At 39.1% G+C, this 12,690-nt stretch overlaps 1 protein-coding gene across 2 annotated transcripts; it reads right to left on the minus strand.

Moving 5' to 3' along the window:
- Window positions 1-5,627: 5,627 nt before the first annotated feature.
- Window positions 5,628-9,339, minus strand: BMP4 (bone morphogenetic protein 4). Of its 2 annotated transcripts, none has more exons than XM_074290568.1 (3): window positions 9,162-9,339; window positions 7,753-8,132; window positions 5,628-6,747 (listed from the first exon to the last, which is right to left on the minus strand). In XM_074290568.1, exons 2-3 carry the CDS (start codon window positions 8,123-8,125, stop codon window positions 5,891-5,893), a joined length of 1,230 nt encoding a protein of 409 aa, XP_074146669.1. In that variant the 5' UTR covers window positions 8,126-8,132; window positions 9,162-9,339; the 3' UTR covers window positions 5,628-5,890. The 2 variants fall into 2 exon arrangements, with proteins under 2 accessions (XP_074146669.1, XP_074146670.1); XM_074290569.1 differs by lacking the exon at window positions 9,162-9,339 and adding an exon at window positions 8,242-8,497.
- Window positions 9,340-12,690: the final 3,351 nt, after the last annotated feature.

Raw genomic sequence — 12,690 nt, forward strand, 5'->3', positions numbered from 1 at the left:
ACACCTTAGTTCACATTAGAGTTCACACCTTTAGAGAGCATATATAAACTAGGAGCCTCAACTAGAATTGACTTCAGGATATTCACAAGTCAGAAGCCCACAAGCCCACTCTCTTGGAGGTGGAGTCAGATTCATTCCAACTTCCACCTTTGTGCTGGCTGGAGACAGTGAGAGGACAAGAGGCTGAAGCTGGCAGAGACAAAGGACTAATGGCAAGAGTTCTCGGAACCAAGAAGAGAGATAGGCCTCTCTACTAACGCTAACTGGGCCCCAGGAAAAGATTCAAGACTTTGAAGGAGAAAATAAAGGATTGGACTCCTGGCTGAATTTGAGATGATTATTACACTGAACTGAAACTAAGGCTGCCTGCAGAAGCTTCTCAAGAAACCTGCTCCCAGAGAAAATTACAATTTAGAGAAGAACATTACAGTTTCCTAATAGTAAAAAGAGAGAAATAAAAAAAGAGGGATAGTATCGGCATGGGGGTCTTGAAAATTTTCATTGGCACTATTTATATCTTCTAGTACAAAGTTTTATATGTCCTTTCCCCCATTAGAATGTAAGTTCCTTGAGGGTAAGGACAATGTTTTTGCCTTTCTTTGTATCCCCAATATTTGGCACAATCATTAGGCACACAATTAAGAGGTTTATTGACTAAATAAAAGGCAACATAATTATAAAATTATTTTTTACTCCTTATAAGGTATAAGGTATAATGGTAGGGGGAGAAGGAGGAAAAGAGATGGAAGGATTCCCTTATTTTCTCCTAAGACAGACTTATGTCAAGCTTTTTGTGTTTTCAGTTTCTGTGATCCACCATTATGCTAGGCTCTGCAAACTAATGTTTTCCTTAAATGAGCTCCTTTTTCAAATAATGATCGAAGTTAAGATTTTGAGATCATTATGGATCCTCCACATCCATGCTAGTTATTATTGTAGAATGGAATATAAATTCTCAAAATCCCAGGAGATTACAGATTGCTATCACCTTTGTCAAAGTTGCATTTTAGAATTGCTTTCATGTCTATAAACATGAAAAGGTTGTGCTGGGGTTTAATTAGCATTGTCCAACAATCCCAGAGTAAATTACACTCCTAGGATGTACAAATAACTGTCTAATTAACTTGAAATGTGAAGCCACAGACTCCTCTAAACTTGCTCATATCAGTTTTTATTCTTTTTAACATTTCAATGATTTTACACAATTTAAGGTGGAGAAGTATATGCAGAATAAACCAAGTGCAGTGTGAAGCATTATGTTCATTTAACTAGATCATTTCCTCTGAGTTCATGTCTAAAACTCATACAGGCCAATTCTGGAGACCATAATTCAATGATTTCCAGAAAATCGGGTGAAGGGCTTGGAGGCATAATCTTTGCAGTCTAAGTGACCTGTTATTATTTATGAGGAGTGTAAACTCTGATTTCTGGAAGTTGCAACTAACACACCCAATTCCATTTAATTCACTCTGGCAGCTCAGCATTGGGAGGGGTACATGGTTTTAAGGATGCTTACTGGGGAGGGTCACCAGCTCTGCCTCTCAATCATTCTTCATGGTGTAATCCCATGGGAAAAGTTCTACTCTTCCCGGCTAAAATCACACTTTTTTGGACACCTTTCTCTACACGTCCCTATCCTGAATTAATTGATTAGAGCAGCACTCTCAAAGCCCTCACTAATTTTTTTTTTTCCTTTAAGTAAATCGCTTTGCTGGAACCAAAGCCACCCACTCTCTCCAGTTGAGTTAGGGGCTCCACCTCCACAAAGTGGTTCGAGTGCCTCCTGGCGACCACTTTTTCTAGTACTTGGCTAAGGTTTCGCACCTCCTGGGCCTGTCCTCTTTTGCTGGGACCTCAGCTACAGGAAAAGGAAACCCGTCGGGCGTGGGGCGGGGAAGGAAAAAGGAGGAGAGGAGCTTGCGAAATCTTGAAATGGATCCAGGCCGAGGGATGGAGGGGTCGGCCAGAATTGCGGCTTCTTTGTGTCACTCTCAGTGTGACGTTGGCCGCGGGCAAAGAGGAAAGGAATGAAATTGCGGCCAGGACAGAAAACAAAGTCAGCAGGTCACCTGGCAGGGACTTAGCGTATTATGCAACAACCCAATTGTTGGGTCTTTTTCTTTTGCTTCCTTTCTCCCTTCTTAAGCAGTTTCATGTTAAAAGTTTCAGGAGGCTAACCACAAAACAGTCATGTGTTCTGGTCTTAACTATTCTAAACGTCCCGAGGGGCGGCTTCTTTGGATTTGCTCTTCTCACTCTCTAAATTACCCTCAGTAAAAAGGAAACTATGGGAGGAAATAATCAAAGAAATCGAGAAAAAACGCCAATACTCCAAGATCAGTCATACACAGTGCAATAAGGCTGCAATGAGGAACACTCGGATAAGTACCAGAATGCAAGGAACGCCCTCCCCAGCCTTGAGCGATACATAGGTATGTCTCCAAAGAATGAAAACATCTTAAAACAGTATAGTTTTCATGCTGACGTTTGTGACTTTGGGACTGTTTTCTCAACTAGGCACATAATATTCACAGCAAATTCATTCTATTCACGGCAAATTCCCCATATCTAATATTTGGCTGAACAAATGAACATTACTAAAATCCATTACTAAAATTACAAGGCAGTGAAGAATGGGAAGAGGTACTGAGGAGGCTAGAATATGACTGATCTTTAAACATAGGTGGGCTCTCAAATTAGTTCAAGCATTGAAGGGGAAAGCCAAACTTTTTCAGTGACACTTAAATTTCAGAAAGATTTTGGAAATCAGGCAATGGAACTGGCAGAAGAGAACTAATGTTCAGTCTCCCTTAAAAGATTTATTCAAGCTCTGTCCTTATTGAAAAGAGGGGGAACGGGTAAAATCCGCTTTGCAAGGACTTTTTGGGGAATCCTAATGCTGTCTGTTCTCTCCACCTGCACTCTGCAGGGAAATGAGGCTTTGACAAACTTTCCATTTCTATTTTTATGGCAACTCCTTCTGGAGAATTATAAAGCTTCAGTAATTTAAAATAAAAATAAATCATACTTCCCTAATTTTTCCCCTTAAAATCACATGCAGGGGGAGGAATATGCAAATACCATAAGTACACCACATATGGTTAGATACATATAGCATACAGATTTAAGATATACATACGGTGAACACAGCACATTCACTCATATGGAATCAACACCCATTGAACAACCCTGTATCATCCATCACCATACAAAAATATTCCCCTAAGCACTCTCCCTTTCACTGCAATCACTCCCTATCTACAAGCATATATTATACAAAAGTACTACTACTTCCTTCCAAAACAGCCTAAGCTACATAGAGATAAACACAAAAGAAATGCAATAAAGTTTATTTAATATTCTGGGAATTAAATAGAAAAGTTTTTTGTTTGCTTTTTCATATTTGAATTCACATTCACATTTCACATCCCACAAAATTAATTCCCAGGATTAATATATCTCTTAGCTGAGGAGAAATGTCTAAGGGAGGAAAGAAACAAGCATTTTAAAGCACCTAGCATATGTCAAGCACTGTACCAAGTATTTTATATTATCTCATTTGATATTCACAGCAATCCTAGGAAACAGTTGCTATAATCCCAATTTTTCAGTTGAGGAAACAGGTTACACTTAACTGCCTCAGCTACCAAAGGCAGTAAGCTAAGCTAGTCCTCTATTGTGTTCAAATGTAGCATGCCAGATCTGTTGCTATAATTATTTCTGGCAGGTAGATGGCGAAGTGGAGCAGGCCAGGAGTCAGAAAGACTAAATCTGGCCCGAGCTGTAATAGCTGTGTGACCCTGGGCAAGTCATTTGACTTTTTTGCCTTAGTTTCATCAGTGATAAAAAGGGACTAATAACAGCACTTACTTCAGAGTTGTGAGGATCAAATGAGATGTTTGAAAAGCACTTAGTATGATGACTGACACATAATGTCATATATTCTTTGCCTCCTTTCCTGTCCTATTTAGGAAATGTAGTAGGAAGGACAGAAACTAATGCTTTTCCTCTCTCCTCTCCCCTTATCTGTTTATATTATCTATTTATAATCACTTTCTCTAGGAGCAAACAATGAAAGGAAAGATACTTTAACTTATTCAAAAAGAAATGTCCAAGAGAAACATATATGAACAAGGCAATTCAAATATTACATGAACTCTTATAATCCAAATCCAGTTCTGACTTAAATACAGCCAGTTCTTTTCTTTGCTGCTGGAGGCCACACTTTTTGAAGCAGCTTCTTACTCCTGGCATTCTGACTCTTGCTCCCTGCTGTAAACTGATGTCTTCTACTGGGCAAATAATCCTATTGTAAGATGCCATAGCAAAGGTAATGAAGAAAAATGCTTTTTACTATTAGTTATCTTTTTAGTTTAAGTTACCAAGGCCTTGGTAATCTTGAAGCTGATACCAATTCAAGCAGGAAAACTTTTTCACTTTGTAAAACAGTAACCAGGTCCAGATCTATTTTTGTACTTCACTTAATATATTAATACCTATTACCTTTGTTATTTGTGCCTTGTTTTCTGTGATTTTATCAGCTAACCTGCAGGACAGCAGCTCCAATAATTAAAGGATTGAGAAAAAAAGAGGATGCAACAATTTTTGTCTTCTGGCTTTCTGTTGAACCCAAAAGGAAACAGGAATCCAGTAGAGATCACTAAACCAACTCTTTATTTAAAATCTTTTCTTTAAAATGGCTCCCATTGTTTTTAGATTTGAGACATTATAATTATTTGATTTTATAATGCTCATTTCTTCTAAAAATGGCCTATGAGCTTACAAAAATTAATGAAAGTAAATTTTAAAAATGTCACAATTAAGAATCAAAGGAAATATGCCTTATGGTGTCATAGAAACAGTAAATTTTCATGTGTTAAGTACCTTTTTATACTATACTATTGTATGCTTCTAAAAGGTGAATATTGTCATGGGGAGAAACCTTTCCTAAGTTCCTCCAGCTTTGCTTCTCCAACCATCTCATAGAATGATGTCCTTGACCCCATGGAAAAGAGCTTTAAATTAATAGAAATTGCAAGTATTAATATGTTAATCAAAGTGCAAAAATGTATTTGAGTCTTGTTATTACTTTGCAAAGTGTGAAATCTTCCTGATTGAACAAAGAAAAAACAGAATCCTAGATGTTTTAATTCCTTCTATCTCAATATTTCTCTCAGAAATATTGAACAAATTAGGGGAGGAAAGAAAAAGATATAACAAAAGAACACTGCAGGTTTTTTAAAAAAATGAAAAAGAAAATTTTCTAACTGGGAATTATAGTATAGTAGAAAAATTACTGCATTTTCAGTATAGGTTCAAACTTCACCATAGGTTATTGGAAAGAGAGTTTGTAACTTCACATTTAACCTCCCAGAGCCTGTTTCCTCACCTATGAAATGGGGGTACTATTGTAAGAAAAATGCTTTATAAACAGTAAATAAAATGCAATGTAGATGTTATAATTATTAATTTCATTAATAAAAATTATTATCTATTCTCTCAAAGCCATACAATTCACCCTCTCTCCTCCAACTCCCAATAAGATCTTACTAGTATAAAGTGCACAAATCCTAACCCAAAAATATGGGGCAAGAAAAAAAGGGAGGCAGGTTTACTGAAAAAAAAAATTACCTTTAAAATAATGACTCATTTTATTTTAAAAACAATTATAAATATATTTTGTCAAAATATATGTTCAATATAATCAAAACATTTGCACGTAAAGTCATAAATAAGGTCAAGGTGAATGTTTAGGGCTTTCATTTTCTTTTTTAAAAAAAGATAAAAAGTCCAGCTAAAAGGGAACAGTCTGTATGTGGGTAAATGAGAGGGGGAGTATGTTTGTGCATGTTTATATCCTCTCTCCTTCCCACTGAGGTCAGTCCAAGTTTCATCGACACCCACATCCTTCTACCACCATCTCCTGATAGTTTTTAAGTACAACCTTGTCATACTCATCTAAGTACAGCATAGAGATGGCACTCAGCTCTGTGGGCACACAGCAAGCTTTGGGAATGCTAGAATTGACAGAGTTGACCAGGGTCTGAACGATGGCATGGTTTGTAGAATTGAGGTGGTCAGTGAGGGGGAAGGGGCAATCTCCCTGGCAGTAGAAGGCATGGTAACCTGGGGGAGCCACAATCCAATCATTCCAACCAACATCACTAAAGTCCACGTAGAGGGGATGGCGCCTGCAATTCTTATTCTTTTTACGAGGCCGCTGTGAATGATGCTTTGGACTGCGCTTAGCTCTTTGGTGACGGATCAGGGTATGTCCTCGGCCATCATGGCCAAAAGTGACCAGGAGGGGTCGGAATTGAGCCCAATCCTTGCCCCCTAGGGGTAAAGATCTGCTAATCCTGACATGCTGGTCCTGGTGAGTCTGTCTCTGCTGGAGATGCGTCACCTCAATAGCCAGCCCGTGGTTAGGCTGTTTGTCCTGAGTCCATCGAAGGACTGCCGGGCTTACATCAAAACTTTCCCACTGGGTCACATTGTGATGGACAAGTCTGGTGTCTAGTAATCGAGTAATGAGGCTATTTGGCATGGATACTCCTGGGGGTTTCATGACTTCATAAATATTGATCCTATGGAAACCTAGCTCCCAGTCAGGGCTATGATTAACTTGTTCTCTATATAGCCGGAGCTCTGCAGAAGAAATCACCTCATTCTCTGGAATACTGCTAAGGTTAAAAAGAAAACGAAAAGCAGGATTTTCTCTGGTCCCTGGGATGTTCTCCAGATGTTCTGGGCACAGAAGAAGAAAAAGGAAAAAGAGTACATTAATTTTTTTTTTTTAACATGAGGAGGGAGAATTAGGAAAAAAATCAAGATACAAATAAAGAGTTGAACTATGGACTCTGCTGGTCAGATATTTTAGGGACACAAATTTAGTTATTTATTTTAACTAAATAGGCAAAAACATCAAGAACCAGAAACAGAAAGCAATTCCCATCTTACTTTATATTTCTAATAATTTCCATGTGTCAGCTCCTTACTCCAAGATCAGACTCTCTTTTAAAAAACATCTTGGCTTTGTGTCCATGCTTTAGTATGTTTGTTCAATTGTTTTTCAAGTGGTTTGAAATAAAAAAAGGAGTTGAAAAGATACAGCAAGAGGTGAAAGGAAATATATACAAACCACCACTCTGCTTCAATTTTCCCAGTATTGCGAAATATTTCCCCATATGATTTAAGAAACACAGAGCATGCCTTGTTGATCATATTACAGAAAGGAAAATAAATTCCAATGCTGTAATGATGCTGGTTGATTAATAATTCAGATTTAGCCAGCAAAGGAAACATCCACTAGGAAACATTCAGATAGGATTACAAGGCCTCTATTGAACAAATTTTACAAATATACAGTTGTAATACTAAATTTTGAAAATTTTGCTTGAAAAGCTAACAGAGATAACTTTGAAATGATGGGGGGAAAGACAAGTAATGGGAGTCAGAGAACTTTTCCCAATGATGATATGCTATCTTTCCCCTTCCTCACCCCCCACCCCCACCCCGAAATGCTCTCAACCGCCTTCCTTTCCTTTGCGTCTCCAGAGAAGTAAAAATCATTCTGGTTTTTGATTCAGGATCTTAAAGTAGGCAACAGCATAGGTAAGGTCGACTGTAGTTGGGGGCTTTCATTTAAATTTTTACATACACGTTCTCCCTACTTTTTTCCCACTTCCTCCCGCCTCTTAACTGGGAGCATGATTTCTTTTCTCCATCCCTAGATAGAACATGCAGACTGACCTTCGTGATGGAAACATCTCACGGTGTTGGCGCGACTAGTAGGACGCTCAGGGTACTCCAGACTGATGTTCTGGATTTGCTCCTTCTCCACCTCCTCTCCAGATTGCAACCGGTAGAGATCCCGCATGTAATCGGGGATGACAGCGCCCTTTCTAGGCTGTGGCCGCCGCCGAAGCCCAAACATCTGCAGCAGCGTAGCCTCAAAGTCCCGCAAGAACTCATGGTTCTGCCCAGGGCGGCGTCCTCCCGAGGGGCCCTGAATTTCGGCGACTTTTTTCTTCCCCGTCTCAGGTATCAAACTAGCATGGCTCACGCCTCCTAGCAGGACTTGGCATAATAAAACGACCATCAGCATTTGGTTACCAGGAATCATGGTGTCTCTAGGGAGGGATAAGGGATGGAGGGTTAAATTAATAAAATAAATAAAAATGAAAATATGTGCAGTGTATATACATATATGTCCATAAATGGCGTCCAAGATTAGATAACCTGTCCAAAGATCAAGTCTGTGTCTAGCCTTCCCCCTTGTCCGGATCAGCTGCAGCCATGCATGGTCTGAACGCAGGAATTGCCCGGTAATTACTTGTTCTGACTTGTTTACAGTCGCATGAACCCAAATCCGATAGCCTCCATTCTGTTAATCTTTTTGCGTCCCAGTTGCTATCTTAGCCATGATCTCAACTTGGCTTGCCCAAAGATAAAAGTTAACATAGAAAGGGGTTGAAAAAGGGAGGGGGGTGGGAGATGGTGGTGGCGGTGTGAAATGCCATCAGCCTCGCTTTCTGCTCCGACCCACCCCTTCCCTCTTCTCTCCTCTTCCTCCGCCTCCCACTCCCCCCGGCCCGGGGCACCAGAACATCCCGCTGATTAAGTCTGGGCTGGAGGAGAGTTGTTGGCTGAGTGGGTGTGGGGAATCAAAGGATGCAGCAAAAGAGTTCCAACAACAGAGAATGCAGTTTTAGAGCAAGCGGGTTTGTTTATCTTGAGGCTTAAGTGTTTTTTAAGAGACAAACAAAAAGCGCTAAATTGCTTCTTTTTAAACTCTTCTGGGGAGTGAGCAGGGCTCCTCCCCAGCCCCCTCAGCCAGGACAAATGACACTGAACATACACCGGAATTATGGACTTTCCACAGAGGAAAAAAACCAAGGAGGATAAATATATGGCTAACTGCTATTTTCCTTCCCCCCTCCCCCATTTTCCTTCCCCACTGGCGCTTCCCTTCTTAGAAATACCAGATTTGAAGGTCACTTAAGTTGCATTTGAAGCTAGACAGGAAAAGACTGTGGAGAAGAAATATGGGACGTTATTGTTACATTGAAGAAAGGGCGAATGTGGAGAGAAAGGAAGAAGCTAGGGCATAACTTAATGTGGAAGGGGAATGAAAAAAAAAAAAAGGGAAGTCTACTCACTGACAGAAAACAAGGCATATAAAAACAGTCCATGATTCTTGCCAGCCAATCTTTGAACACTTTCTTGAAAAGCTCACAAGGGAGCCGAAGCAGGGTGCTTCTCGGGATGGCACTAAGCAATGGCTCCTAAAATGAATATTTGAATATAATGAGACTCCCAACCAGACAAGGATCTGTTTTTCTTCCAGCCCCTCAAAGTCACGTGAAGCTAGTCCCCGCCTCTCACGCTAAGAATCTCGTCCCACTCCTGGAGGCAAAAGGGTCATTCCTTTCTCCCCTCCACCCCCTAATCCTTCCCATTCCCCGCCCCTTCCACAACTCATACACCTTCCCACCCCAAAGTCTGTCGCAGCCCCTCCTGTAACTCCAGGAACCTAGCCTGAGACTGTGACTCCCAGGAGAGTTTTGCAGGGCTGTGTATCCTAAATTCTAGCAGCCCTAGGAGGAAGCTCTAGTCCAAAATTCTAAGAATACAGCTGTTTCAAGCAAAGATGAAAAAAAGCTGCTTGGGAGGGAAGGGGAAAGGAATGGAGGAGCGGGGAAAAGGAGAATCTACCTGCAGATTGCAGTGTCTGGAAAATCTCCGCCCTCCAAGAGTTCAAAGGTACCACTCAATGAATACTCACTACTGCGACTGTTGTGCCTTTTAATGAGAAATTCGAGGGATTTCTGGAATTTTTGCGTCTTTTATATGACGGAATTGTCGTGAATTATTTATACTATAGATACCATAAGTTGTTTCTTAAAAAACAAAACAAAACAAAACAAAAAACCCGTTACACTCAAAATACTGCTTTCCAGAAAAAAAAATCGTCCCAAACAATAGCAGACATCAAGTTCGAACATCACCCTGCTCCAAATTAAGGGTTCTGATCCACACTTGGGATTATTGATAAGGAGAAGGAAGATTGAGAATGGAAATAATAATATTCCCAGCTTTATTTACTAAAAGGACTGTTAAATAAACCGCTTAGGGCCACCTACATCATTGTAACTTGACAAAAGAATCCAAAATAGTCAGTAGAACTGACTTAATGAAAAAGAGCATAGTGCCCCAGGTTTATATTCAGTACCACTAATCAGTTTAAATTAGGCATAACCCCAGAAAAAATTTCCTAAACTCTTTGTCAAAAGTAAATCCCATCTGGTTATATAATTAAATAATAGCGAACAGCTTTTGGTGTGAAAATTTTCTCTTCTGCAAATCTATATAAATAAAACATTTACAAAAATAAATCTCTATCCACTCCAACTCTGCAGAACAAATCAGTGATACTCTCTCCTTTTCTGTGTTCAGATTCACCAATGACTTCCTTTTCTTCACCTCTGATCTTCCCTGATCCTTCTAACTTAGTCTGTTTGCATTCCTTTAATAAACTTTTTTCTTTTTCTTTCGTAGGCTACTTAGGTGAAACCAGAAAGAACTTTTGGAGAGAAGGAAAATAGTTCCAGATAATCTCACATTTCACAAGAAAGAACTGACTCTCCCTCAGCACCAATCCAAGAAACATAGATTTACTGACACCCTTAATATTTTTAGAACTGAAGCCAGTTATAACCATCAATTTAGTAGTAAATGCCCAAAGGAATAAACAATCTTTTATTCTCTTTTGGTTTCCTTACACCCCTGGATAGAGTAAAGTTTAGTATGAAAATGGAAAGAGTGGATTCCTGAAAAGCCCTCAGAATAACAACACTGAGAAGATCAGATAATCCTATGCAATAGAAAAATTTTTTCCAAGGCAACGTCTCTCTGAAGACACTAATAAATGTGATGATAGGAGCACTGGGAGGGGTATGTGTGTGTGTGTGTGTGTATGTATGTGTGTTTTAAATGAACAGAATTTTATATACATATACATATATATATATATATATATATATATATATATATATAAAATTGTGTATGTGGTTAGGAAACTTTAAATCACTCTTCACCTTCTTTGGTGACGATTGGAGGTTATTTTCAGGGGAAGTTTCAGAAACCAAGCGCCTTATTTACTAAGTAAATGGTCAAAAGAATGAAAAGAAGAAATTTTGTTGCTTCTTTGGGTGAGGAGTTAATAAAAGATTTCCGTTTATATACATTTTCTAGCTTAAGAATGGAGGAAACTGCTGAGTACTCCTTGCTTCTTTAAGTCTCACATTCAGAAGTTTGCCAGGACAGTGGCAGACCAATCTCCTAAAATTGTCTTTGTCTTGCTTCCCAATTTCCCAAGAAAATTCCTTCTTTTTCTTTCTTCTGCTCTTAAATGGACACACTCAGAACTCTTTCCTACAAGATGTATCCACATGGCTGAGGAACAGACTAGCATTCCTAACTCATTCCCTGCCCTATATGATGAAGACCACATATTTCTCAGCTTTCTTTTCTCCCCAGTGACTATTCCATCACTAAGAGAGCAGTTTCAAATCCCAGAGCAAAGATATCCTTCTTTGGGCTCCAATAATCAACACTGATCAACTCCTCCATTCTGTCTCATTCTATTGCTGCTTATAACTACAGAATAGAAGTACCTTCTGTGGCTCTAAATTCATGATATTTTGGAGTCATCATCTTTTACTTATACATTTCATTTTTATTTTCTGTAGTTTCATGCGGGTCTCTCTGTTTCTTTTTCTCCTTCCCCATTTCCCTTACCCCCCTTCTTGGAAGCCTCTTTGCAGTGATTTTCCTGTTGCAAGTTATCTTTAGCCTATTACTGCTTACCACGTATTTTCAGCGCAGCAGAATCTTATGCAGTTGTATCGGAAAGGTTGTAGTACGTCTTTCCAGAAACCAAAGGCTAGAGCACAAGAATCTGAAAAGGTTTTTAATTGTAATTTTATTTTGTGAGTTATAACAATCAGCAGACAAGCAGAATCAATTATTGCTAGGGTAAAATTTTATTGCGTATTAACCATATCTAACTAATGCTGTCTTCTCTATATTTTCCCCCTCCTTTTCTCTCCTCTTTCATCCTCTCCTTTCTCTTTTTTCTTCAAAGTCTTGTCCTTTTTTCTTCTTTCACACTTAGGTTCACTCATTCCTCTCCTTTCTTACCCTTTCCTTCCCTTCTTGCTTCTCCTTGGCTTTTCCCTCCCTTTTTCCATGTGAAAGCTCACCCACATTCTTTAATCCTGAAAGCCAATCTTCCAAGGTCCTGAAAGCCAAGGCAGCCTTAATTCTAAATCCCAGAGTTTCTGAAGCTCTTTATCCTAAATCTAATATAGTTTGTAGTGCTCATCTAGGGACCAAGTTCAGTGATACTAGAAAGCATGCTCAAACTAGTCTGCTTCTCACAAGAAATACCCACAGGAGTCTGGCATTCTCTTAAGTTTAGAGTAACTGCTACTCAAACTGATTATTAAAACACTGAGTAATCATAATTTACCTCGAGTAATTAGAGATAATGAAATATCTCTAAAATCAAATTATGGAGAAAGGAGCAGTTGGATTAGTTTGCTGTCTTTAAATTCTTAAAAGGTTTCTAAATGCTGAAAAAATAGTGAACAGAATTTTGTAGAAGAATTACTTCTAATAATCTAA

This window comes from Sminthopsis crassicaudata, chromosome 2 (genome assembly GCF_048593235.1).
Source record: "Sminthopsis crassicaudata isolate SCR6 chromosome 2, ASM4859323v1, whole genome shotgun sequence".
Lineage (NCBI taxonomy): Eukaryota > Metazoa > Chordata > Mammalia > Dasyuromorphia > Dasyuridae > Sminthopsis > Sminthopsis crassicaudata.

Bases quoted from the DNA above. Each gene is read 5' to 3' on its own strand.
- BMP4 (XM_074290568.1), bottom strand. From the start codon at position 8,125: ATGATTCCTGGTAACCAAATGCTGATGGTCGTTTTATTATGCCAAGTC. The intron at 6,748-7,752 runs GTCAGTCTGCAT...TTCTGTGCCCAG, and splicing joins GAGATGTTTCCATCACGAAG to AACATCTGGAGAACATCCCA.